At 46.5% G+C, this 27,829-nt stretch overlaps 1 protein-coding gene across 2 annotated transcripts; it reads left to right on the forward strand.

The window, feature by feature from the left end:
- Positions 1 to 894: 894 nt before the first annotated feature.
- Positions 895 to 27,797, forward strand: CCDC15 (coiled-coil domain containing 15). 2 transcript variants are annotated; one of them, XM_082200483.1, is made up of 11 exons: positions 895 to 1,016; positions 3,381 to 3,609; positions 4,513 to 4,662; positions 12,321 to 12,527; positions 14,268 to 14,384; positions 15,812 to 15,967; positions 18,438 to 18,542; positions 20,529 to 20,632; positions 22,478 to 22,744; positions 23,563 to 23,711; positions 26,812 to 27,797. In XM_082200483.1, exons 2-11 carry the CDS (start codon positions 3,427 to 3,429, stop codon positions 26,928 to 26,930), a joined length of 1,557 nt encoding a protein of 518 aa, XP_082056609.1. In that variant the 5' UTR covers positions 895 to 1,016; positions 3,381 to 3,426; the 3' UTR covers positions 26,931 to 27,797. The 2 variants fall into 2 exon arrangements, with proteins under 2 accessions (XP_082056609.1, XP_082056608.1); XM_082200482.1 differs by lacking the exon at positions 895 to 1,016 and adding an exon at positions 1,023 to 1,132.
- The last annotated feature ends 32 nt before the right edge of the window (positions 27,798 to 27,829 follow it).

The following is a 27,829-nucleotide window of genomic DNA, read 5'->3' on the forward strand; positions in this document are numbered from 1 at the left end:
CACATAAAGCTCTGCTCAAATAACAAAAGTGCCTCTGAGCACGTGCAAACTTCTTTTCTGTCAGGCTCCTAAAATTTATTATTATTATTTATTAAATTTGTATACCGCCCTATACCCATTGATCTCAGGGCAGTTCACAACATGTCCACCACTAGATAGCAGGCCCCTTCCTGGCAGAGTCCAGCAATTCAAAAGTGCCAAGGTATCTTAACATCTCTTTTATATGCATTCGACTGATAAAATTTCCAATTAGGTACCCTGTTAACCGAGGGATTCCATATTCCTTAATTCTGTATGCCAGCCCTTGGGCCGTAATAATATTCCTTCAATATTCCTTAATTTGGAATTTCCACATAAACCCTTGGGGAGCGGCTGAGATGGAAGAAAGAAGTCCTGGAGTTTACGCAAGCCATGTATTGGCTTTTTAATATTTTTTCATTTCTAGGTTCCTCTTATTTCCACCCCAACCCAGTTTTATTATTCTGTGAACCGCACTAAGACCTGCGGGAAAAGGGCGGCAAATAAATTAAATTAAAATTATAAAATAAAATAAAATAAAAATAAGATGTGTTGGTCCTGAAAACGGAACAGCCCGTGCCAACTTCCCTCCACCAAGCAACAAGCAAAGCCCCAAGGCATCTCACACTGAAGGACCAAGGGCCAGACGGTCGCGACCACCCCTTAAGGGGCGTGGCCAATTCTAAAGAGGCGCGTCGACATTCCAAAGTTCTAAAAGGGGGCGCGTCGCAACCATGACGTTACAGCCGCTTCTGCTACCGGATTGGTTGCCTGTAAAAGGACAGGCGGGGCCAGAACTCTGCCGGGACGGAAGCGGCGTTTTTTAAAAAAGGACGGTTTCGGAGGGGAAGGGGAAGAAGAAGGCCCGGAGTTCTGGCAGCTCGCTTCCGGTTGGGGAAGAGTTTTGCTCGGGGCCGGCCGGAAGGAGAGAGGCGAGGCCTGAAGCGGTTGCCATGGCGACAGCCGCCGCCCGTCGCGGCGGGCGTCCCTGAGGGCAGGTACGCGGGTGAGGACGGAGGGAGTTGCTATGACAACGGCGGAAGCAGTTTTCCGGGATGCTGTGGGGAAAAGCGGAGGGGCGCAAAAGGAGCCTCGGTCCCCGGGCGAAGTTCTGGTAACGCGATTTCCTTGGAGATGGGAAGTGCTTAAAGCTTCTTTTTTTCTTCTTCTTTTTTTAAAAAAAGAAAAGTTAAAGCAGTTTTGTATATAAAGGTGTTGAAAGCATAGGCTTAGCCTTGGTAGACATAAGGACCCTGTTTTAGTTCCATTCTGTGGATAAGTTCCTAGTGTTGTTGAAGCCTCCGCCAAAGGAAGCAGGAGTAAGCTAACGTGCCTTTTCCCCTCCCATTTTCGTATTTTCCCTTTTGTGATCTAGCTAGTTGGCAACCCCAGCAGCAGATCAGCCTTACCTCTAAAGGTTGCCTGTCATCACGAAAAACTCTTAGGAACTTTTTGCAGAAGAAGAAATCAACTCCTTTTTTTTTTGAGTTTTGATATTTTACAGAGGTAGGAAGCCAAACATGTAAAAAGCAGGGTTCTATAAAAGAGGGTTAAAGCATAAGTGTGCACGAATTGAGGTCATTAAAAGCAATAGGGTTTTTTTAATTTAAGGTAGCAAAATTACCTTGTCTCTTAGGGAGAGTTGTCCACTTCTTGTGCTTGCTCCTATAAGCTCTTCCTTTAACAGCAGTTTGATCTTCAGTAAGGATCAGGTGATCTCGACCCCACTTTGCTTAGTGATTGTAGTTAACTTGTTTATAAACTTATACTTTGTTCATAAACAATTACATATCAATTGCTTAAATGAAAATCTGGAGAAGCTTCACCAGTTGATTTTTTGAAGATCAAAACTCTGTTAAAGAAACACAAGCTGGGCTAGGCTGGGGGTTTTTCCCCCAACCCAGTTGGTGACCCCAGTTGAGGGATGAAGAATGCATGACCTTCTAGACCGTTTTTGGTACGTCCAATATAGGCACGACTGCACACTCACGCATTGCTCCATAGATGGAAGTGATCTGAAAACGTCACAAAAGGGGCAGGGCAGGGATGGAACGGGGTGTTTGCAGGCTTTTTCAATGGGTGACCCGGGACGTGACCCCCCCTCCCATGCAAATGGGGAGTTGCATACAGTGGTGCCCCGCAAGACGAATGCCTCGCAAGACGGAAAACCCGCTAGACGAAAGGGTTTTCCGTTTTGGAGGTGCTTCGCAAAACGAAGAGACTCGCGGAACGGATTCTTTTCGTCTTGCGAGGCACCACTGTATATAAAACTGCCATGGTCTCTGGGTTTGGTGGTACAGTGGTGCCTCGCAAGACGAAATTAATTCGTTCCGCAAGTCTCTTCGTCTTGCGAGTTTTTCGTCTTGCGATGCACGGTTTCCCATAGGAATGCATTGAAAATCAATTAATGCGTTCCTAGGGAAACCGCCTTCAGACCAGGTCCGGGGACAGTCTGTCCCCGGACCTCTTCTGAAGGCTGGGGGGGGGGGACAAGGGCTTTTCTTCCCACCCCCAGCATTTTAAAAAAACCCGGGACAGCGGAGGATTTCTCCGCTGTCCGGGCGATCTTAAAATGCTGGCGGGCGGCATTTTAAAATCGCCCCGGACAGCGGAGGACTTCTCCGCTGTCCGGGGCGATTTAAAAGCCCCTGGGAAGGCAGGCAGGGGGGACAAAGACTTTCGCCCCCTGCCCGCCTTCAGAAGGTGTTCCCGCCCCCCGCCCCTCTTCGGAACAGCGTTCCGAAGTGGGGCGGCTGGGGCAGGTGTTCCCGCCCCCCCCCCGCTTCGGAACAGCATTTTAAAATCTCCCCGGGACACAGGGAGATTTTAAAATGCTGGGGGTCGGCAGCGAACGCTTCGCTCCCGACCCCCAGCATTTTAAAATCTCCCCGGGACACAGGGAGATTTTAAAATGCTGGGGGTCGGCAGCGAACGCTTCGCTCCTGCCCGCCAGCATTTTAAGATCGCCCGGGGCAGGCGGGGGCGAAGGCAGGCGGGGGGGAGCAAAGACTTTTGCCCCCCGCCGGCCTTCAGAAGAGGTCCTCTTCTGAAGGCCGGCTGTGGGCGAAAGTCTTTGCTCCCGACCGCCAGCCTTTCCCTATGGGCTTTCGTCTTGCGATGCAAGCCCATAGGGAAATTCGTCTTGCGAAGCGCCTCCAAAACAGAAAACCCTTTCGTCTTGCGGGTTTTCCGTCTTGCGAGGCATTCGTCTTGCGGGGTACCACTGTAGTTGAAAGTCCAACAACATATGGAGGGCCACAGGTCTATCTCCCTGCCCTATTTGAACATCTTAAGTTTGACTTGGTAGTGGTGTGTTAGTGCAACTAAAAGCTTATCTTGAGCCCAATCTTGTATTTCAACAGAGACTCCTTCCAGATGTCCCTGATTTGAAGTTACTCTGTTGCTGAGATGCTACCTTCCAAGAAGCAGCAGCAGCAGCATCCCTGGAGATCTGCTGAGGAAAAAGTAAGGCCTCAGTCAGCAGCAGTGAACTGGAACGTATTAGCAGAAAGGACGCAGTGTGTGGTAGCTGTTGGGGCTTGGGTGGAGAGTGCCCAAGATGATGCAGAGCAAGAAGAGAACACAGTTTTTGTAAGTACTAAGAAAGGAAACCCCATATGCAACAGTATTTTTGAACTTTCCAAAGCATCATTTTCTGAAAGACGATATTTTCTACTGAGCAGGATCAGTGGTCCATCTAGCCCAATGCTATCTTCTCCAGCTAGCAAACTCTCTAAAGCTGCTGCTGGTGGAGGTGTTGAATGAGGAACTACAGATTGTCAGGATTGTATTTGCTATCTGAGAATGTTAACAAAGCCTCATATTTGTAATATAATTTGTAATGTCTGTGTTTGTTTGTTTGTTTTTGAACAACTTTTCTTGAAATCTAGGTTATATAATTATGTTACAAACCCAGCTTCTATTCTTTCATAACTTGTGTATCCTATGTTGTTGGTGATATGCCATTCCCTTTCTGAATAACTTTCATAAACAAGAGGCAGGCATATTTGAGTCTTGGGTGATCTTGGTCTCCCTTTAAATACGCACACGCACAAACACACAAATTCTACTGTCTGCCAGTAGCCTGGTTTACATGTAATGCTAAGCCAAACCATTGCTTAGTATAAACAAGCAAGAGCAAAAATTGTGACTTCTTCACTCTTTCCCTGGCCATGCTACCTGCAGCTAAGCCATAGATTGCCTTAGCATTAAGATGGGATCTGGTCCAGTATATTAAAAGTTCCAAGCAAGTTACTTGGGATCTAGTAACATTTAAGGAATACCTAATCTGTGCAAGGTGATGCTAAGACTCCATTTTTTGTTAAACCCGTAAGAAGTGCATTGTGGGATCAGACCAATTTCTATCTAGTTCAGCATTATTTGCAAGAATCCCACCAACTAGATGCTCTGTGCAAAATTGGCTAGTGGTTCACGGATGAACTTTAGTTTACCTTCCACCCACTCTTGGTTTCAACAATCTTCAAACTTCTTTAGGCAGCAGCAGCTCAAATTGAAGAAGCGTACAAAGAACAAAGAAAAGAAAAAGAGAGGCTTCTGAAACGCTTTCAAGAGGAGGTGAAGCACAGGGTGAACCAGCACATCAAGATGAGGAGAAAACACCAGCTTCAGAAGTCCTATGAAGCAGTAAGACAGTGTCTCCTTATATCTGCTTCTTTTGTTAACTACACATGTAGGCTCTTTCCTTGCAAGTAAGATTGTTTTATAAGTGGAAGCCCATGTGCAATGGAAAATAGTATTGTCAGGGGTTCAGAAGCAGAGACGCAGAGAAGGGTGGAAACAGAGAGCGAGGGGGAGGAAGCCGAAGGGAGAATGAGTGATGATGACGACCCGAGATCTCCAAGCCTAAGCAGTGAGTCAGAGGACTCCCAAAAGGGAGCCCCAGTGAGCAGAGCAAGGGGGGGATCCGGGGGGACACCCCAGGAGGAAGGGAACAGAGGAGATTCAGAGAGCAGCAGCTGGAAGTCGGGACCCACGCTCATAACTGAGGGCGGCAGCAGCTGGAAGTCGGGACCCACGCTCAAGACTGAGAGCAGCAGGGAGGAAGGTAGCCAGGCATCGGGTTCCGGAGGCTGTCAGCAGGAGGGAGGGCACGAGTCAGGGGTGGTCACGCCCTCCTCAGAGAGCGAGGCAACGGTTAAGAGGAAAGTAGAGAGTTGGGCGCGCGCGCCAAGTTCAAAGGCAGCGGAAGCTGGAGCAGTAAGCAGCCCGGAGAGTGAGCCAGGTCCTAAAGCCCGCCGCAAGGAGGCAGAAGGATCAGGGGGGTCAGCGTCAGAGGAGAGTAGAAGGGAGGAGGCCCAGGGGGGCAGAAGGACCCAGAGACGTAGGGAGAGGCGAAGGAGGTGGAGCAAGGCTAGGGTATTAAGCTGGTGTGCAAGAGGCGGGGACTCAGACGGGTCTTCGCCGACCTAGAGCAGAAGGTGTAGAGCTGCACGCTGCAGTTCGGAAATGAAACCTGTAACTCAATAAAGACTCTTTTAAAGTGGACGCTGTGTGGCGTGGTCCTATGTGAGCTGGGACCTGGTAGCAGCTCTGACAGTAAGACCCGTCTCATCAAAGCTTCAGAAACCTGAAACCTCGCAGCGGGAGCAGAAGCCGCTAGGGGAGGAAGAGGGGTGTCTGTAAGCGAGCTCACAAAGGTTAGCAAGATGACGGAAGAACAGAGGATCTCCGCGCTGCAAGAGGCAGTGAACCAGTTGTCCTCAGAGGTATTGGCTTCCAAGAAACGGGAGGAGGAGACTACAGCCGCCTACAGAGACCTACACGCCAGGTTTGAAATGCTTGTTAAGCAAGGGCAACCGGGACCCAGACCGGAGGGCGTGGGATTGGCACGGAGAGCAGGAGGGCTTGTGGCTCACTTCGATGGGACTTTGCAACAGTACCCTAATTTTAGAGCAGACGTAATGTGCGCACTGCAACTGCTGGCAAAAGACTTTAGAGATGAGGAAGAGAAGGTGGGGTTCATATTGTCCCATTTGCATGGGGATGCCAAAGCCTGGCTGCGCAATTTGTGGAGGGATAAAGATCCGGCGCTTCAGAATGCAGATGCCTTTATCAAAGCGATGGATGCGTGTTTTTTGTCTACTATTGATGTGGATCTTGCCAGACGGGAGATTCATGGACTAAAACAAGGGAGGGCGAGCGTCCGGCAGTATCACGCCCGATTTTTTGCGCTGGTCAGTGCTTTAGAATGGGATCGGGATTCGCCCCCTGTCAGAGACCTCTTCTGGGAGGGTCTAAGTTAAGCGGTTAAGGATGAAATTGCAAGGGGGGAGAGGCCCCGAAGCACGCAGGAGGTGGTCCAAAGGGCGCTGACTGTGGGGGTGAGGCTGGAAGAACGTCCATGGTGCAGAGATGAAGGACGTGGAGGGCGCGAAGCAGCGAGAAGTTTCTCTTTCGTTCCGAGGGAAGCAGCGCGTGCGCAATCCACACCTCCGCCAGGAGGGGGAGGGGAACCGATGGAGGTTGGAGGTGCAAGGGCTCAGTCAGCAGCCAGAGCCCTAGCACCGGCAGCAGTGAAAGCGAAGCCTCCTAGAGGGAACAGGAAGTGTTACATCTGCGAGGATCCAGGCCATTTGGCGAAGGAGTGTCCCCGGAGGCTCCACAAGCACACTGCAGCCTCAGCAATGGTGACTGCAGCAACGCAGCAAGGAGAACCACAGCAGGGAAACGACGATGTCTGGCTGGAGACGGAGGCACTGGGGCCCAGCCAGACGCATCTGTGAAGCAGTCCCCAGCAATCTTGCAACCCACGGATCCCCTCCCACCCAAACCAGTAGTGCAGCTCACAGCATCTCTCCAGCTACCCGACGGCGTCACTATCGAAGTGCCGCTTTCTGTGGATTCTGGAAGCAACGCAGACTTTATTGCGCAGAGCTTTGTGGAGCAGCACGCTATACAGCTATTGCCTGCCACTCTGCCCCTGCAAGTCGTCACAGTGGATGGCAGAGAGTTGCTAGGGGGGCAGGTGGTGAAGCAGACGCCACCGATGGTGATGCGCCTTGGCAACCACAGGGAAGTCATCAGTTTTAATGTCACCCAACTGTCGGACACGCCCATTGTGTTGGGCATGAGTTGGCTGGACAGGCACAGTCCGACACTGGCTTGGTACCAGAGACAACTGATCTTCGGCTCCTCTTATTGCGCAGAACACTGCATCCTGCCCCGACGGGAGGGAGAGGAGGAGGAATCACAACTGCAGTTGGGAACGTTGCAAGCGGTCCCCCACAAATACGCGAGCTTTTTGGAGGTCTTCTGCGAGAAGGAGGCGGACAAGCTACCCCCTCACCGGCCATATGACTGCAAGATTGACCTCCTACCGGGGGCGACGCTGCCGAAGGGGCGGCTATACTCCATGTCTGAAGATGAAATGCAGGAACTCAAACAGTTCATCGAGCATAATCTGGAGCGTGGCTTCATCAGAGAGTCCAAGGCAGTGGGGGGCAGTCCCGTTTTCTTCGTGAAAAAGAAAGACACGCCCCAAAAAAGACTAGTTGTGGACTACCGCCTTTTGAACCAGATGACCAAACCGTCTGATTACCCCATGCCCAGGATTGACGACCTCCTCGCGACGGTGCGCAAGGGACGCGTGTTCACCAAGTTGGACCTGCGAGGGGCGTACAATCTCATCCGCATGCGGGAGGGCGATGAGTGGAAGACGGCCATGTTCACACCGCTGGGCACCTACGAATACAGAGTTATGCCCTTTGGATTACAAAATGGCTCTCACTGTTTTCAAGCTTTTATGCATCACGTGTTGGAGGGACTCCTCTACAAGACATGCGTCTGCTTCCTGGATGACATCCTGATTTTCTCTGACTCGCAGCAAGCTCACGACCGAGACGTGAGGGAGGTGCTCAGCAGGTTGCAACAACATAGACTGTACGCCAAGCTGGAGAAGTGCCAGTTCGACACGACGGAGGTGGATTTCCTGGGATACAAGTTGTCGGACAAGGGGATAGCCATGGACAGCACCAAGGTTCGTGCGGTATTGGATTGGAAAAGCCCGCGCAACCGGAAGGAGGTCCAGCGGTTTGTCGGCTTCGCCAACTTCTATCGCAAGTTTATCAAGGGGTTCGCGATGCAGACGGCAGCAATTACGGACACGCTCAGCTCCAAAAAAAAGAAATTCATCTGGACGGAGCAGGCGGAACAGTCCTTTCAAGCGCTCAAGCATCTCTTCGCATCGGAGAAGCAACTGCTGCATATCGACCCCAGTAAACCGTTGAGGGTAGAGACAGACGCGTCAGACAGAGCCGTGGGAGCTGTCCTGCTGCAGCGAGACCCGCAGGGGGTGTGGCGGCCGGGAGCGTTCTACTCCAGAAAGCTCAGCAAGTCGGAGCAGAACTACACCATCTGGGACAGGGAGTTGCTGGCCATTCATGCAGCTTTCAAGGCGTGGAGGCACTTCCTAATCGGCGCCAAGCACACGGTGCAGGTCTGCACGGACCACAAGAATCTGGAGCACTGGCGCACGGCTCAGTTCCTGAACCAGAGGCAGATACGTTGGGCGGAGTTCTTTGCTGACTTCAATTTCCGAATAGAGTACGTCCCAGGCGACACCAACATCATGGCGGATGCACTGTCCCGAAAACCGCAATACCTAGAAGAGGTGACGCCAGCGGCGGCCATGCACATCTTCGCACCGACGGCGTGGGCGTGTGCCTCAGCTACAGTAGACCTGGATGCGGTGCGACGTGCATTGCGGGACGACTCATTCGCGCAAGACAAGATGGCGGAACTGCTCAGAGGCACGGCTACCACGGACGAGTTCCAGGTGCGGGACGGCTTGCTCCTACGCAAAGGGGCTGTCTATGTACCAGGAGACGACCTTCGCGCCAAGGTACTGCAACAGTTGCACGACGCACCCACGGCAGGTCACTTTGGCACAGAGAAAACGATGGAATTAGTCGCGAGAGACTTCTGGTGGCCCAGGCTGAGAGGAGAGGTCGCGGACTACGTCGCGAGGTGCGACACCTGCCAGAGGGCCAAGCCGGTACACAGACCACCGGCGGGACTGTTAGAACCGCTGCAAACACCGTTTGAACCGTGGGAGAGGGTGGCCCTGGACTTTGTGACGGATTTACCCAACTCGAGAGGCAAGACAGCTGTGCTAGTGGTGGTGGACTTGTTCACCAAGATGGCACATTTCATTCCGTGTGCGAAAGTGGCCACGGCGGAACAAACCGCCAAACTGTTCATAGATCACGTGTTCAAAGTGCATGGCCTGCCACGGTCTATCCTGTCCGACCGCGGACGCCAGTTCATCTCGTCTTTCTGGCAGAAGCTGATGGGTTTTCTAAATGTCAAGGTCAATCTGGCATCAGCAAGACACCCGCAGACCAACGGGCAAGCAGAGAGGGTCAATGCCATCATGCAGCAGTACCTGAGATGCTATGCCAATCAACAGCCTGCGACGTGGGTGGATTACCTGCCGCTAGCCGAGTTCGCTTACAACAACACGAAGCACGTGTCCACAGGAGTGACGCCGTTCTTTGCCAACAATGGGAGGAATCCCAGAACCTTCCCGGGACTGGAGAGAGTGGGGGAAGGAGAACCACAGACGGCGGACGCGTTCGCGTCAGAGCTGCAGGCGGTCCACGATCAACTCAGACGGCAGCTGGAGCTAGCTAAGCACGCCTACAAGGTGCAAGCTGACAAGCACAGGCGGGTTGGCGAAGTGATCCAAGTGGGAGACTGGGTCTGGTTGGCAGCCCACGCAGTGCCGACCAGGTCGCTTGCCAAGAAGAAGTTGGGGCACAAGCAGATCGGTCCGTACCAAGTCGAAGCGCAGATCAACCCGGTAGCCTTCCGACTGGCGCTGCCGGAGGGTTCCAGAATGCATCCGGTGTTCCACAGGTCGGTGCTCACTCCCTACAAGGCACCTCACAGGTTCCAGGAGCCAGGGACGGCGCCAAGTCCGCTCCGGGAACGGACGGAGACGCGGGGGGTGAAGCACCAGGACCACATCAACGAGGTCACGGAGATTTTGGACTCCAGATGGGGGGAAGAGGGAGTCGAATACCTCTTAGCCAGAGAGGGCACCCGGGCCAGCGCCAATAGCTGGGTACCAGACTACGCTTTGGAGGAACCCCTGCTCAAGGACGAGTTTCATGCCCTCTTCCCACACAAACCCATGCCAGCGAGCTTCTTCGACGACTGGTTGTTCACACCCACACTTTCTTCCAGCACGTTCCATGGATTCGACTCAGAAGGGGAACCCGCACGGAGCACCCGTTCCCCAGAAGGTTCACCGGCAGGTTCGGCATCAGGCAACTCGTATTGGTGGGACGATCGACCAGAGGAGCGATGGCGCAGGAAGTGGCTGGAGATGCCAGGTCGAGCGACCGACGCAGAGACTGACATGGACGTGTTCGGGGAGGACCTCGGGTTCGAGCACGGCGGTACAGAGATGGAAGAGCAACAAGTCAACGTCGACGACCGCGAGGGGGAAGACTCGGAGGTCTTCAGTTGGCGGCCACCCACGGGGAGTGACCTGTATCCAGCATTCCCTCCCATGATGATGGAGCGCCCAGCACCCACACCTGACAGCGGGGAGGGGGGAAGGGGGGGCTTCGAGGGGGGGATGGATGTCAGGGGTTCAGAAGCAGAGACGCAGAGAAGGGTGGAAACAGAGAGCGAGGGGGAGGAAGCCGAAGGGAGAATGAGTGATGATGACGACCCGAGATCTCCAAGCCTAAGCAGTGAGTCAGAGGACTCCCAAAAGGGAGCCCCAGTGAGCAGAGCAAGGGGGGGATCCGGGGGGACACCCCAGGAGGAAGGGAACAGAGGAGATTCAGAGAGCAGCAGCTGGAAGTCGGGACCCACGCTCATAACTGAGGGCGGCAGCAGCTGGAAGTCGGGACCCACGCTCAAGACTGAGAGCAGCAGGGAGGAAGGTAGCCAGGCATCGGGTTCCGGAGGCTGTCAGCAGGAGGGAGGGCACGAGTCAGGGGTGGTCACGCCCTCCTCAGAGAGCGAGGCAACGGTTAAGAGGAAAGTAGAGAGTTGGGCGCGCGCGCCAAGTTCAAAGGCAGCGGAAGCTGGAGCAGTAAGCAGCCCGGAGAGTGAGCCAGGTCCTAAAGCCCGCCGCAAGGAGGCAGAAGGATCAGGGGGGTCAGCGTCAGAGGAGAGTAGAAGGGAGGAGGCCCAGGGGGGGCAGAAGGACCCAGAGACGTAGGGAGAGGCGAAGGAGGTGGAGCAAGGCTAGGGTATTAAGCTGGTGTGCAAGAGGCGGGGACTCAGACGGGTCTTCGCCGACCTAGAGCAGAAGGTGTAGAGCTGCACGCTGCAGTTCGGAAATGAAACCTGTAACTCAATAAAGACTCTTTTAAAGTGGACGCTGTGTGGCGTGGTCCTATGTGAGCTGGGACCTGGTAGCAGCTCTGACAAGTATGAATTTGGTTTTAGGATTTGTGGTGATAACTTGCACCATGATGTTCCAAGCTGTGGCATTCCATTAATCTAGGATCCATCAGGGGAGTGCAACCTTTTTTACTGTCAAGGACCACATTCCCTCAGGTGTCGTCTATCGAGGGCTGTATGGCATTGCCGATGAGAGGAGCCAGAGACAAAAGTGTTCTGGATTAAATAATCCAGAATAAAGACTACCCTGAATGGAACCATTCATAAATGAGCACAAGGAGGATTTTTATAAAAGTACAGCAAACTAATGCATCTACTGGTCAGAAAAGCAAGTAGAAGTAATTTCTTTCTGGCTTCCAGACAACTTTTTCTCTAAGCCATGTAGTCAGTACAAAGTTAAATATAAATAACTTATAGAAAATAAATAAAATAAAGTGCTGTTCTTCCAAATGGTTCCAAAACAACATAGGAAGAGGTGGAAAACATTTTTAAAGGTCGATAAATATAAGGCGCAAACAGGAAGGGACTTTTATGGCATGAAATAATGGGACAGCTTCAGGGGGTATTGGAGACCACATAAAAAGAGTTTGGGGGCACAGGTTGACCCTGTGCAGACCTGCTCAGCTTCAGCAATTTTGGCCTCATTTGCCTTCAGCCCACACCTTGGAACATCTCTCAAGTATGCTCACTTCTGCTTTCCCATATTACTTTATCACCAGATAGGAAAATAACAAGTTGATATCAGTCTTAGAAACACTAGAATCCACTGTAAATAAAAAAGATAAAGAGGTATGACCTCTGAGGTCAGTTTTATCACTTCAAACCCTTTAAATGACTATCATTCCTCGTAACAGCAGTAAGCTAGGATGTGTCTACCGTCTTCTTATTACTCTGTTGTTCTTTACCTTTTTCTTCTGCAGGCTCTTAAAGAAAGCTCTGTTGTGATGGGATTTTCAGATTCTGCATTACAATTGACCCCCAAGAAAAGCACGTGTCTGTACAGACATAACACCGATTCTGCTATCTGTAGTACTGGTAATAAATTCAACTCTATGCAGAGGCCTGATTACGAGGAGGACTTGGAAGAAAAGGTCCTAAATGTTCAGTTTTCAGAACATGCTAAAACTGTGAGTGTTTTCTCGCCATATCAACCATTCGCTCTGTTGAGTTTTGTGGGCATTTTAACCTTAAGTCTCATTGGTCTATGATGCCTCAGATCTTAAGTATCTGATAAATAGTCAGCAAATGTATTTTACTGATGCAAAACTGATATATACACAACTTTTATTTGCACCTGAATAATAATAATAATAATAATAATAATAATAATAATAATAATAATAATTTAATTTTATTATTTATACAATGCTCTTCTGGCTGGATTTCCCCAGCCACTCTGGGTGGCTTACAACATATCTAAAAACATAATAAAAACAGCAGTCCTTTAAAATAACATGTTTGTTCTGATTTTTGCCCAGAATGTGAGATATATGCAGAAATACTTGTATTGCTCAGGGAAGACAATTCATACTTGCTACAGACACATGAAGTACAGGATCTTGGCTTTTGTGGCTACAGGATACATGATTGAAAACATTCAAAATGATATGAAAGTTCTGGTAGAGATAACCCTAAGCAGAGATTCACATACGTACGTACTGTGCTACTTACTCACCCACTGATGAGCACATTTACATGAGTCAATACATATTGTGTAGCACTGATAATGCACCATGAGAAGAAAGCCTTATCAGTGCTTTCATAGCATGTTATTGGGGTTCTGCAGTTCATTGCAAGACAAAGATCCATTAGGGAGTAGAACATGGGGTCCTTGGTTGCGGACTTTAATACTTGTAGCATGCTGCTCAGAGACGCCTGCTTGAGTCTGTTCCAGAATTATTTTAATGCTTTGTCGCCCAGACACCATTTTTTACACAGACCTTCCAAGCTGCACTGCAAGCTCAAATCTGCAAGTACATATTTTCTATCAAGCTCTTCTTGACTTAACAAAACAAAATACTAAATCTTCATTAGGCTGTTGAAAAAACAAAAAGCACTTCCAAAAATCAATACTTTCTATTATTAGGCCATCTGTTTTTGAATAAGATAAAAATAAAAGAGCAGTCCAGTACCAGCCTGCTTATAATTCTCAATTATGTGAGTAGTATTTTTAATAATAATAACTTATTTATTTATTTATTTATTTATTTATTCTCCCCCCCCCTCCCATCTGGGCGGCTTCCAACTGAATATTTAAAACAATACAGCACCAGGCATTAAAAACTTCCCTAAACAGGGCCGCCTTCAGTTGTCTTTTAAAAGTAAAATAGTTGCTTATTGCCTTGACATCTGATGTGAGGGCGTTCCACAGGACAGGTACCACTACCGAGAAGGCCCTCTGCCTGGTTCCCTGTAACCTCACTTCTTGCAATGAGGGAACCGCCATAAGGCCTCGGCACTGGACCTCAGTGTTTGGGCTGGACAATGGGGCTGGAGACGCTCCTTAGGTATACAGGACCGAGGCCGTTTAGGGCTTTAAAGGTCAGCACCAACACTTTGAATTGTGCTCAGAAGCGTACTGGGAGCCAATGAAGATCTTTCAGGACCGGTGTTATATGGTCTCGATGGCCACTCCCAGTCACTAGTCTAGCTGCTGCATTCTGAATTAATTGCAGTTTCCGAGTCACCTTCAAAGGTAGCCCCACGTAGAGCGCATTGCAGTAGTCCAAGCGAGAGATATCTAGAGCATTCACCACTCTGGTGAGACAGTCTGTGGGCAGGTAGGGTCTCAGCCTGCGTACCAGATGGAGCTGGTAGACAGCTGCCCTGGACACAGAATTAACCTGCGCCTATTTTCTGTTTCATAGGTAAGAAAAACTGTGCAACAGGTCCGTCGCAAGCTGGCTTCCCGGAAATCTGTGTCAGAAAGTGATCCTGCTCCAGAACTTCCAGGAGGTGTTTGGGAGAGCCGTCTGAGCGTACAGGTGACAACAAGAGAAAATACTCTCTATTTTGGTACATTTTGCAATATCGTCTTTACCTGCTTGGCTAGCTGTGAAGCATGATTGAGGCTGTAGTCCTTTATACAATTACCTGGGAGTAATTGTAAATAGACAAGTATAGGTAATCTCTGAATTTCAACTTACCAGTTTTATTTTTCAGTTCCTGCTCTATGCTTCTGGGTTCTCTGCCATGCTAATCTTCTCCAATGCCCTCAGACATACCAACAGAGGAAGCTGATTTTGTGATAAATGAAGAATGAGTTGGATTCTACCACTTCTGAATCTTTAGCATAACTATGCATTAAGGTCATAGGGCCAGTATTTCTAAAGCCTTATGTAGCTTTCCTAACACTAATAAACTTTCTGTTTAAAAACATAATTGTTCATAATCTCAAAGTAATACCAGCTCAGAGGACAAGGAGTGCAGGTTTTCATTCAGACCAAGAGATGTATTTAAAGTGTGCTATTGGGTGACTTTAGCTAGGTGAGTTCACATAGTCCACTTAATGTGATACCAAATGTGTGTTTAGCCTTATCTTCTATTAGGTAATTGCCTGAAGTGATGAGAACATGATCTTATGATAGCTTATCTAGCTGTTTACAACATCAAGCAATCAGGTGAAAGTTGTAGCTCTTATGTGGGCAACTTGCCCTGTTAAGAGTGATGTTTTGCCATTTTGTGAAAATGTGTGGCAGTGGCATGACCCAACTTAGGCAATGCCAAATCCCTATGAATCAGAAGGGAAATTCAGTTGTGATTTAAGGCACAGCATGGGCGAAAAAGGTGAACTAAACCCTTCCTCCAACCATATTTTTTACCAGCAAGCAGGTTTTTTAATGGCAGATTTCTCCTGTAGCATTATTTCCCCTTCAGAGTTCAGCTGGGGTGGGGGGACTTTGTTCTCTTAAGACTGTTTTGCGGGGGGGGGGGGAGGTTGGAGGTGGGGCAAATGATTTACATGTCCCTGATATATGGATCTGCCAATATCCCGGTCCAGTTCACATACCACATTAAACAAAACAAGCCAGTCTGGCTTGTTGGGTCATCTGAATTGGAATTAGTGGTTGATTTCCTTGGACTCTAGTTCGCTTCGTCTGTGGCACAGCAGGAGCAGGGGAGAGTACTGTAGGAACGTTTTGAGCATACTGCTCGCTCACTACACTATGGTTTAATGTGACATGTGAACCAAGCTGCTGTGTCTCAAGACTGGGGCAGGATTTCCGAAGAGTAAACCACCTCCCCTGTTTGGTTTGTGTATTTATTTTGAATATTACATGTACCAATTTTCAAATAAAAACTCTTAAGTGGCTAATGCAGTGCAAAATGACGTACACGTTTCAGTAAAGCTATTCAGTCTCGGCAGGCTCATGTAACAGGCTTTTGAAATAAGGTCTTCAACTTTGTTTAGGAGCCAGCATCTCCCAAGACAATTCCAGGCAATGCAGAAGAGGGTGACAGAGGCGAGTTTCTTCTTGTGGGACACCACGACCTTCCAGCTGAACTTCAAGGGCAGGAACAAGGACAGCGGAACAAAGACTCATACTATACAGTGCAGCTTCAGAAAGTAAGATTTTTTTTTTTAAAAAAAAGATATTTATTGAAGTTTTTAAAGTATAACAGTAAAAATAACAAATAAAAAGAAACATACAAAATAAAAACAGTTAAAAAAACACATTGATTTTCCATAACATATCTTCCTTACACTTATTTCCCCGGACCTCCTCGTACCTCCTTTTTTTGTATTCCACTTCAGTTTGTTAGTTCAGCAAATCCTTACCATTAAGCTTTTACCCTTTTGTAAACCTTTTTTCCTACCTCTTAAAGCATTACAGCTGGAAACCACTTACCGTATTTTTTGCACCATAACACTCACATTTTTCCTCCTAGAAAGTAAGGGTAAATGTCTGTGCGTGTTATGGAGGAAATGCCTACGGGTGGCATGCCTATGGATTTTCCTCCTCTAAAAACTACATGCGTGTTATGGTCGGGTGCGTGTTATAGAGCGAAAAATACGGTAGTTTCTATCCAACATCCTTCTAGCATTCATTAATTTTACAATATTTCTGTAGATAGTCTTTAAATTTCTTCCAGTCTTCTTTCACCGACTCTTCTCCCTGGTCTCGAATTCTGCCAGTCATTTTTGCCAATTCCATGTAATCAATCACACTGGGAGCCAGTGTGGTGTAGTGGTTAAGAGCGGTAGTCACGTAATCTGGGAAACCGGGTTCGTGTCTCCGCTCCTCCACATGCAGCTGCTGGGTGACCTTGGGCCAGTCACATTTCTGTGAAGTCTCTCAGCCCCACTCACCTCACAGAGTGTTTGTTGTGGGGGAGGAAGGGAAAGGAGAATGTTAGCCGCTTTGAGACTCCTGAAGGGGAGTGAAAGGCGGGATATCAAATCCAAACTCCTCTTCTTCTTCTTCTTCTTCACCTTCATCTGCCATTCTTCCAGAGTGTTCAGAAAGTAAGATTTCTCCAATGCCGGTCTTGCAGCTGATGTTAGCTGTACTAGTTCTGTGCTCAGAAGAGACACTTGCTTTAGGAGAATATCGCCCTTGCTGTTCTCCTATTTCCTTGTGTGAGAGGCTGTGACATTGAAGGAGAGGAAGACAATTGAACTTGTTATCATGGCTTGCATGAGACTTCCTATGTCTTCCTAGCTGCTTGCTTTCCTATAGTTTGCTAAACTAATTTTGAACCGCTCTTTATCGCAGGGATGAGGAACCTGTGGCCATCCTGGTGTAGCTTGATTCCAGCTCCCATCAGCCCCCAGGCAGCATGGCTCATAGAAAGGGATGCTGGGGGTTGGAGTCCCAACATCTGGAGGACACAAGTTTCTCACCCCTGCTTTATAGGACAGTGCAACAATAAAAACCCTGAAATATTGGGTTGGGTATATACTGTGGGATATACTAGAGCAATCAACTACAACATTTTCTTGCTGCCTAGAATGGACACACAGGGGAATGTGGCTCTAGACAGGGAGGACATCCTGTCATACCTGCTCTGGAGCTTCTTCCCCCTGTGTGTGACCAGGTAGATAGATGTGACCCTAGCTGACTAGATAAAAGGGTTGGCCATGCAACCATCTCTCTTTGGGACTCTTATTCTCTTACTCTTGGACTCTCAGCCAGCGCTTGGCTCAACCTTCACATAGGATGGGAGCCCACAAGCCAAAAGTCTGAGATGTAGCTCAGACTTCTTTTCACTGTAACCACAAGAAAAAGCCTGTCTTCAGATTACTACTGTGAACTAAATGTAAGAAAAACTTTATTCTTATTTTTAAAGAAGACTGTGTATTATTATTATTATTTTAAGAGGGAAATAAAGGGGAAACTTACCAGGAACAATCCAGACTGGACAAGCCAGACTGAATTGCTTAATTAAAGGATTCTAACGAATCATCAGCTTGCTTCCAATAAGTTGCAAAGGGAATATGCTCTGCTGCTTACTCAATAACATGAGTGAGGAGGGATAATATCAAAACAATATATCTTCTCCCACCTTCCTTAACATTCCCACATATACTTGATACATTGCAATGGTTCTTTAAACATTTACAGTCTACTAAACTATGTTTATTATATTAATGCCCCATTCTTTTATGGATTGCTCATAAAATGGACCAATAAGATTCATACCTTCTTCCAGACTACTTACTGGACTCAAAAAAGCCTAAAATACTGCACCAGAAATTTAGAATGTTACATCAAACATGGGATTTGTTTTACCCCAAAGCTGAACAGTTTTAAGTCCCATTGACATCCATGAGAAAATTAAGCAGATGCATGAACCTTTCCAGTGAACACCAGTGGAACAAAAAACTGCTTTGCTGTGGATGGATCGTGTCCATTGCTGGGTTTTATATCAATATCTATCTATATAAATACAAAGAGGAGAAGGGCTATATGTTAAAACTTCAGAGAAAGCCTTTTATGTATTTTAATATTTTGTTGGTATAAACAAATTATTATTATTTATTGTATGTGTGTCAAAAGGTGAGAAGTTAGCTACTTGCTCTGATTTCCTTGTAGGTTAATAATGAGATACTGAAAAGTACCTATCCCACAGCTGGCAATGAACCTCGAGATGCCAGGATACTCTGGTCTGGAACAGAGAAAGAAGAATCAAAGAAGCAGGTATATAGTCTTGTATTACTTCACCTTGCAAATGAATTTTCATGAGGAAACAATGCAAGGCTGTGGTGACGGCAGTTGTGATCCTCTGCCTCTCTGCTTACGTTTTAAGGGATGTGGGATATTTTAATGCTGAGAGTCAATTGTGTGCTTGTGCACTCGCACACACACATGCCATCATTATAAAAATATGACTGCCACTGGTTATAGCTGGGCAGAGAAATCCAGCCCCCCAATTTACTGTACTGGGAGGAGATGAAGTTATATCTCTGCTTGCTTTCTTTGGCAGGGGAGTTCTATTGATGGCAGGGGAGAGTCCCATTGTGCCCCTCTCCAAAGGCAGAAACTTGTTGCTGCGGTAGCAAGCGGAAACCACTGAAATAGGGTGTTTTGCGGGAGGTGAGGGAGCAGATCCAGGCCAACACATGTTCTGTTGGATTCAGAAATGTTCCAGCTGCTCTCAGGTGATGGTAGACAGCCCAATCTGTGCCTCTTTGCTGCACCAGCCTGGGAGCTGACTTAGCAAAGAGACATTCCCCCACCCTTCATTTCCCCTCCCTCCCCCAGCCTTCCTATCGGTGGGCTTTGGGTGGTGATGTGGCTATGCTGCTTCAATAAGCCCTGCTGCCACATCCTAAATTACTGGGACTTAGGCCTAGGATGGTGCTAAAGAGGTGTAAGTAGGGAAAAAGGGAGGGGCAAGAACAGTTCACACTTCTGTTGTTTTCTAGCAGCTGGTTAGCGAACAAATGGTAAGATTTCCTAGCTGGATTCACTATAATAAATCTCTAGTGCTGCCAGAATTCAAACATGGAGTTGCTTAAGTGCTGCCTCCTGTACTTAACGTACCAAAACCTTTTAAAAGGCAGTTTTGGTACTACCTCTTTTATAAAACATCTCCAGAGCAGGCAATATAAATAAATAGAGATGCATTTCTGGTTTGGGACTTCAAGTGAGATATGAGCAACTGGCAGAGTGTGATTTCTTTAAAACCCAAGGGTAAAACTGAGAATAAGCCAGGCATTAGAATGTTACACTTTCATAAATGGGGAGTCACAGAAAAATACGGAGTTGTGATTTAAATGCTGGCCAGCAGAGGGAAACCTGGTTCAGGAGGTCTTTGTGTCTTGTAACTGAACCACTTCAATAAATTGTAATACCTTGACTGTAGTTGCAGAATGCTGCCACTTTATTGAGCTCTGTAAATACACTTGTGGGGACACGCACCAAAAAATTCTTATTAGAAATATAAGAGTGTGTAGTATGATAGATCTTGTACAGGAAGAGCCCTGGAAGCCACTTCTATGTGCTCCTAAATTCTAGATTATTTAATCCAGAAAAAGTGAATCCCTGCCTTCTGGAATCTCGGTTTTGTTTGTTAAAGTAATGATAAAGTACTCGGTGCTTCCTTGTCACTGCGAAAATGAAGGAACAAACACAGTTCCCGCTAGCAGATGGGCAATCTAGTACAGTGGTACCTCGGGTTAAGTACTTAATTCCTTCCAGAGGTCTGTTCTTAACCTGAAACTGTTCTTAACCTGAAGCACCACTTTAGCTAATGGGGCCTCCTGCTGCACCACGCCGCCGGAGCACGATTTCTGTTCTCATCCTGAAGCAAAGTTCTTAACCCGAGGTACTATTTCTGGGTTAGCAGAGTCAGTAACCTGAAGCATGTGTAACCTGCAGCGTATGTAACCCGAGGTACCACTGTAGATGTGACTCGAAAGCACAAAGAGAAAGGGAGGACACTGTGAAAATAAGTGCATTAAAAAGAATGAATTCTTCACTGATGTAAACGTTCTGTGAGTAGACGGAATAGCTACTGACGGAGCGAATTCAGGCAGAGAGGGAGCTAAATGGCAGTGAGGCCAAGCCTCTCTCTTGGTTGCAGCCAGGTGGAATGGTTACTAATAGTTCTCTGTATAGCAGCTGGAGCATGGTAAGTGTGCCATGTCCACTACTGCTCTGAAATGCATCTTTTTTCTGTAGCGCCAAGGCCAGTACCTGAGATACAGGCGCCTCTTCATGGATATTGAAAGAGAACAAGTAAAGGAGCAGCAAAGGCAGAAGGAGTGGCAGAGAAAAATGGAGAAGTACGTGTTCTACACATGACCATCTTTTTGCTCTCAGTTTATTAGGGCCATATTGTGGCAGCCGTGAAGTCACTGGAAACCATAAACCTATTTTTGCTGTTAAGATAAAAAGGGTGAAAGTGCCAAAAGATAAAATAATTTTTATAATTAATTGGGGCCTCTTCAAATGCATCCAGGTGGATTCCTTCAGTCTCCTCATAGTATAGAGATCACTTAAGGAAAATGCACCTTGAGGCAGCTGTGTTTTCGAAAACACGTGAAGAATCTTGTATTTCCACGACAGAGTTATCTTTATTTGTTTCAGTTTGCTAACTGGGTGGGGAGGAGTTACTTATCTTGTTTATAATTATTGAGGATAAGGTTGGCCTGCCGTTACTCCCATGGCTTTTATAGATGAAAATTTTACTATGATGCAGTAAAGTTCGTTCAAATATTGAATATTAAGGAAATTGCTGCAGTGGGGAGAGAAGTGTCAAATGAGATTATTTTCCTTCAGCAGCATGGCTTTGTTAAGTAAATATTTTTACTTTCTTGTGCCTTTCCTCTCTATTTGAATAGCTTTGATTTAGCGAGTTGGCAGCGGAGGGACCCTGCTCATTCAGACAAAGGTCCATATAGTTCAGCCTGCTGTTTTCGGTCACCATCCAGGTGTCTCTGGGAAGTCCACAAGCAGGGCATTAGGCCTCATCCACTTGTCCCCAGCATACTGCTTCTGAATGTGGAAGTTCCATTTAGCACTTATGGATAATAACTGCTTTGATGGAGCTTTTAAAGCTGTTTATAATTTAAAGTGAATAAAAAAGTAGCAGCTCCTATGCAGAACACCCTGCTATGGGAGATTACATTGGCTCCCTGTTTGCAAGTAATCCAGCTTGCTTGAAAATGTTTGTTTTTCAGTCACCTTTTGGGGGTTTTTGGCATAGGTTTTTTGAGGGTTATTTGTCACTGGTGATTTATTGAAGATATGCATAATATAAATGTTATTTATGAATTAAACAAATAATTAGTTCAAAAATCGACTTGTGCAGATTTATTAATATTACTTGCATATTGCTCTTTTTCAAGATTCAAAAACATCACAGTCGACCTTAAACCAGTCCTGTAAGGTTAGACCAGAATTTCCCAAACTTGGGTCTCTAGCTGTTTTTGGACTACAACTCACATCATCCATAGCTGGCAGGACCAGTGGCCAGGGGCTGATGGGAATTGTAGTCTAAAAACAACTAGAGACCCAAGTTTGGGAAACCCTGGGTTAGACCAATAGTCTTCCTAATTTGCAGATATTAGGTGGTCTGTGTGTGTCTTTCCTTAGACCAACTAGTGAGTTCATAGCTAAGTTTTGAAGCAAGGACTTGGTCACTCCTGGATGCTACCATACATGGCCCATGTTTTTGCTCTGGAGTACACCTGGTAGAGGTTGAATGTAGACAGGCAAAGTAAGAAGATGGTAGTAACATGTAATGTGTCATGCAGCTCACAGTACAGAAACACATTAGGGACAGTTAATTTTGTTAGAGTTTACCAAGCCTGGACCATGCTGGAGCCAAAGGAAAGTCTGATTGAATTTTAACCAGTGTTTACCATCTTAGAATTATTCCACACAGGAATATAACAGCAGAACTGAGAATGTTGTTCTAATTCAGGCATCCCCAAACTCGGTCCTCCAGATGTTTTGGGACTACAACTCCCATCATCCTTAGCTAACAGGACCAGTGGTCGGGGTGATGGGAATTGTAGTCCCAAAACATCTGGAGGGCCGGGTTTGGGGGTTCTAATTCTTATGCCTGCACTATATAACGTGTGATCTTGTGAAAGAATAAATAGAATTACACTTCTTATCCATAGAATAAAGAAGGAAAAGGAGCTTCAACGCCATGCAGAGGAACAGAGGATGCAGGAGAGACAGAGAGTACAAGAGAGGCACTATGACAATGAACCGAGGATACAGGAGACATACCAGGCAGGGGAACTGGAGATACAAGAGAGGGCCTCCCAAGGAGATGTTAATGCCAAAGGGAAAGCTTATGAAAAACTGGAACATCTTAAACTAGGGGATATGCTGGAGAAGAAAAAGGTAGAGGAAAGGCAACAGAGAAATAAAGAATATTCAAGGTGAGCTGAAATATTTGAGGGGGGCTTTGTTTCTCTTCCTAAAATCCCAGCTGCAGCAACTGAGAGCACATTCTACAGACCAAACGCCCATCTAGTTCAGCATCTCTTTCCCCACAATGGCAAACCAGTACACTGTGCTGACAAGAACCCTTCCCTCCCTTGTTTGTCCCCAGCAGCTATATTCAGAGGGAGGCTGTACTGACAAGGACCACCACCAGCAAAGATAGTTGAACTCCAGTAGACTCCAGGTGTTCCTGAGAGCCTAGGGACTATGTGGTCAGTCACACTGCAACATCAGCCAACATCCCCGCAAGTCATCAGAGCAATTGCAGCAGCTCTTGGCAGACTGCAAAGCCACTGCAATGACTGCAGCCAATCGCAGCCAACCACCAAAGTTAGTGGTGGTTACAGGGTCATGTGGCCATGTGAGTCATTGCAGTGCTCAAGGACTGCAATGAACCCAGGTGCCTGCTCCCCATATTCATTGGCCAGTCCATAAGGGATTCACCTTATTGGCCAGTCCATAAGGGATTCACATGCCATCAGTTACCAACACACATACAAAACACCCATTAGGGAGGTTAGGCTGCCCTCATCCCTGAATACCCTTAGGCAGGCAGTGAAAGCATTTTAATTACAGTTCTTCATTAAAGATTGAGTGTTTTGACTCGGCTCTTTTTCTTTAATGCATCAATCCTGTTATTGTTTAAACTGGCTTTGCTTTGTGTTGGTAAACCCCTTTGGGGGCCCTTTTCAGGGCCAAAAGTCTGTTTTTAATAGATGAAAGTAAGGGTGTTTTTGTGTGCATTTTGTTTCAGATATGTAGACGCATTAAGAGCCCAGATGCGAGAGAAGATCAAAATGTATAATATCAGCTTGCCTCTGCTGTGCTTCTGTGGGACAGATTTCTGGGACTCTCATCCTGATAGCTGCGCCAACAATTGTGTGTTCTACAAAAATCACAAAGGTACAAGGTTTTCTGACATTCTTTATCCCTGGCATCTGTTGTTCCTCCCGGCAGCTGTTTAGCATTGCTCATGTAGAAGAGGATACCAGCGTATTTTGTTTTTTATTTTTTTAAAAATAATTTTTATTAACAGGCCAATCACATCACATTGTTCAAATCACATTGGTTCCAAATTATACAGCCAAATTTTAAATTTTTTTTGGGGGGTACCCATATATCAAGCTCCGCACGAGTCCAAAATTCCGGATAAGTCCAGACATCACTTATTTTACTGCATTAATTAATCAGTCCTATCCAGTTCACTCCGGATAGTCCTTTATTATTTTTCTTCATCTTGTAGTCGTACATTCCTTTCTTTGCAATCTCTGATGATTCTCAAAAGCAGACTGAAAGCTGGCTTCTCTGTGTGGGTTTTATACTCTTCAGAAGCTATATCAGCCCAGGACAGCCTCTGTTTGACACCTCCGTAGACAAAATTAATCTTCAATTTGTCCTTTGTTTTTCCAGGCAGGCCAAATAAATCAAATAGATCAGGGGGCTCTGTCAGGTCAAACTTTTGATTCTGTACTCCTTCTCTTTCCGACACCTGATTCTCCTCCCTCTTCTCTCTGTCTTGGCGAGACGCCATTTTTTAACTGCGTCATAAAAATTCCTCACCGTTCATCAATCTTCTCTCCTATTGTATTCCACCTCCCACACAGTTCTTAAAATTCTGCTTATGTTTCTTAAAAAACGCAACGATCTTGTTTCTTTCTGGGGTGGAGGGTTATTTTTGTCACATCATATAAAGAAGAAGAAAGAGTTTTTCCTCCACTCCCCCTTCGTTCCAAACATACAGTCTCTTGGTGGTGACACATCAAAAGATTTACTTATCCTTCCGTCGCTCTCGGTCGCAGAGATCCATTATTCAGCAGCCTTATCGTCGAGCTTTACTTGATATATGTGCTTCAACCTCATTTCCAATCATCTGTTTCCAATTGTAATTCCGGGCTGAAGCAACTAGCACGCGCTAGTTGGAATCGGCTTCAGGAAGAGCTGACTTCACCGAGGGCTCGGGCCAAGTGTTCAGCACCCCCATCTCTCGGATCAGGGGGTGCATTGTGAACACCGCTGGCCAGACAGGGCCCCACCACATCCTGGTGGGGAGGGAAGGCTGCCTACTTCCCATAGCAGCCCCTAAACTACCTTGTGTGGGTCAGAGAGATGTTATTGTCGGCCATCTTCCAACGCGCCACCTAGTGGCCCCGATATCAGCGTATTTTGAAACACCTAGTGCCTAGCACAGTAGGTTGCCGTCTCATGAAAGACAGAAATGGCAGATACCAGCTGGAATTTATTCTGAAGGACTCTCCTTAAGCATCCATCCCATCGCATTTCAACTATCCTTTTCTCTTTGTAGTTTCCATTTAGGGAATACTTTGGGGTGTTCCATTAGCCCTGCTCAAGCTACAGAACATCTTAGTTCTGTGAGTAGAAGGGCTTTGAGACTAGGCTGCAGCAGCTGGTAAGCAACTAATGTTGCCATTCACATTGTTTTTACTAGTAAGCCTGTGGTTGGACATATACAGTGGTACCTCGGTTTTCAAACATCTCCATTTACAAACATTTTGGTTTTTGAATGTTGTAAACCCTGAAGTAAATGCTTTGGTTTTCAAACACTTTTCGGAAGTCAAACATGCCACGCGGCTTCCATATTGAGTTTTCCGTAAATAAATGCTTTGGTTTCCAAATGTTTTGGAGCTCAAATGGTCTTCCAGAACGGATTACGTTCAAAAATCGAGTTACCGCTGTACCAGATCCACAAATATGCATTCTAAGCCAAGACTCTTCTACCAAGGTTGCAATGTAGCAGTGCTTGTGTATGCCTTTTAGCTTGTTCTGAAACTTTAAACTATTTCCCCAAGCTGTTGTCTTCCTAGCAACTGCATCTCTGAGCAGTCATGCTAAAAACTTGCCTGCTGCTCAGTGGCGCTGTAGCAGTTCCCATGGATCCTGTGAATGTTCTTCACGTTGGGAGACACATCTTGGTCAAAAGCAAAGGGTTGTCTTCTTTGCTCAATTCCTGATTCAGCAAGTAGCTGTAGAACAATACCAATGCTGAGTTAACTGTATCCAAGTTAACAACATTGACATAAGAGCAGCCCTGGAGAATTAGAATCATAGAATCATAGAGTTGAAAGAGACCACAAGGGCCATCGAGTCCAACCCCATGCCAAGCAGGAAACACCATCAGAGCACTCCTGACATATGGTTGTCAAGCCTCTGCTTAAAGACCTCCAAAGTAGGAGACTCCACCACACTCCTTGGCAGCAAATTCCACTGTTGAACAGTTCTTACTGTCAGGAAGTTCTTCCTAATGTTTAGGTGGAATCTTCTTTCTTGTAGTTTGGATCCATTGCTCCGTGTCTGCTTCTCTGGAGCAGCAGAAAACAACCTTTCCCCCTCCTCTATGTGACATCCTTTTATATATTTGAACATGGCTATCATATCACCCCTTAACCTCCTCTTCTCCAGGCTAAACATGCCCAGCTCCCTTAGCCGTTCCTCATAAGGCATCGTTTCCAGGCTCTTCTCCAGGATGAAGAGGAACCATTGATGAGCACCCTTTGGGTTCGGTCAGTCAGCCAGTTACAAATCCACTGAGTGGTAGCATAGTCAAGACCACAAGAGCAAAGGTCCCTTTAGCATCCTGTACTTTGCAGTGCCTAACAGCTGCATCTGTTTAACCACAAGCAGGCTATGAAGGCCACAACACTTCTCCACAGTTGCCTGCTAGCGACTAGTATCTTATCTAGTGGCATTTAGTATAGCCATTTTTTCCAGACCTACCCTCCATGAACCTACCTAAAGCCCTTGATAAACCAGTGTTCACATCTTGTGGCAATGAACTCCTCAAATCATGGATTGCATGAGAAAATATTTCTGTAGGTACTGAATCCATGTCCTATATTGTGGGAGAGGGTATAGAAGTTATCTATCATCACACTACGTATAATTTTAGAAACCTCTTCTCGTGCTTTCTCCATCACCTCCTCTCCACCTCTTCTTTCTTTTTCCCAAGCTTATACCAAAAGCTAATTGTCTTCCATTATTTTTTCAGCTTATGCTCAGGCTCTGCAATCTGTCATCTCATCTTGCAATGTTATTGATGGGGGTTCAAACACAAGACTTGCTGCTCATACATTTGCTACCGTACATGCTCGTGCTAAGAATCCCTGAAAGAGGACTTCGGAATTGGTTCTACCCAACACCCTGACAGTTCAGTCAAGTTGCCTGCAAGTAGGTGATTGGCATGCAAGTCTCGCCACCTCCTGGAGTGTGCCCAGGTCCTAATAAAAATAAATTGGAAAGGAGTTCTGCCCCAAGGTACTTCCTTTCCATTCTCGTGCCAATACTGTGTGTTTATCTCGTCCTACAAGTTACTAATATGTCAAACTCTAAAACCTCATGCATGGAACCTATGATGCGTGGAAAGAGGACTTGGCTCAGCCAAACCCAGACCTGCGTACTTCTGCATACAAGCATATGCAAGAGTAACTTATTGTACTCCATAGTTCAAGCTTTGCTTTTGATGCTGAGTGAGAGGCTCTGAGGAGAAGCTGTATCTATTTTCTGTCCATTTTACAAGGCTTGCCTCTTCTTTCTTGCTTTTTTTTTTTTAAAAAAGAAAAACTCCAGGCTTTCAGAATGCATATTGTGAAACTGCAATATGCAGAAAGTTTCTAAGAGAAGGTGATCATTCCAAAAGGATAGTTGGTGCTGATAACAATGATGCTTAGCAATGTTTAGATCTGATGAATAAAGAATTTCTGCAAATGTGAATTTTGTGAAAGTATGTGATTCGACATGTTTCTGAAGGTGCTGTTATACCAGAATTTCTATTTGAGTCCATGATTTAGAAACTAAGAGGACAGGCAAGAGTCTTGAAATAGTACAACTTCCTTTCCCTTTTTGATAGGTTGAATCCCTGTTTCGGACAGGAACAATTCTGGACACATTCTGCTTCTCAAACTGTTCTACAAAGTGAAACTTTAAAGTCAAGCCTATAATTGTTGTTTGCAAAAAAAAAAAAAATATGTTATGAGATGCCAGTTTGTTTTAATTCATTACCTTCCCAA

This window comes from Podarcis vaucheri (genome assembly GCF_965113315.1).
Source record: "Podarcis vaucheri genome assembly, chromosome: 15".
Taxonomy (NCBI): Eukaryota; Metazoa; Chordata; class Lepidosauria; order Squamata; family Lacertidae; genus Podarcis; species Podarcis vaucheri.

Excerpts from the sequence above, each read along its gene's own strand:
- CCDC15 (XM_082200483.1), top strand. The coding sequence starts at position 3,427 with ATGCTACCTTCCAAGAAGCAGCAGCAGCAGCATCCCTGGAGATCTGCT. Across the intron at positions 12,528-14,267 it reads TTTCAGAACATGCTAAAACT|GTAAGAAAAACTGTGCAACA; the intron begins GTGAGTGTTTTC and ends TCTGTTTCATAG. Across the intron at positions 22,745-23,562 it reads AGAAATAAAGAATATTCAAG|ATATGTAGACGCATTAAGAG; the intron begins GTGAGCTGAAAT and ends ATTTTGTTTCAG.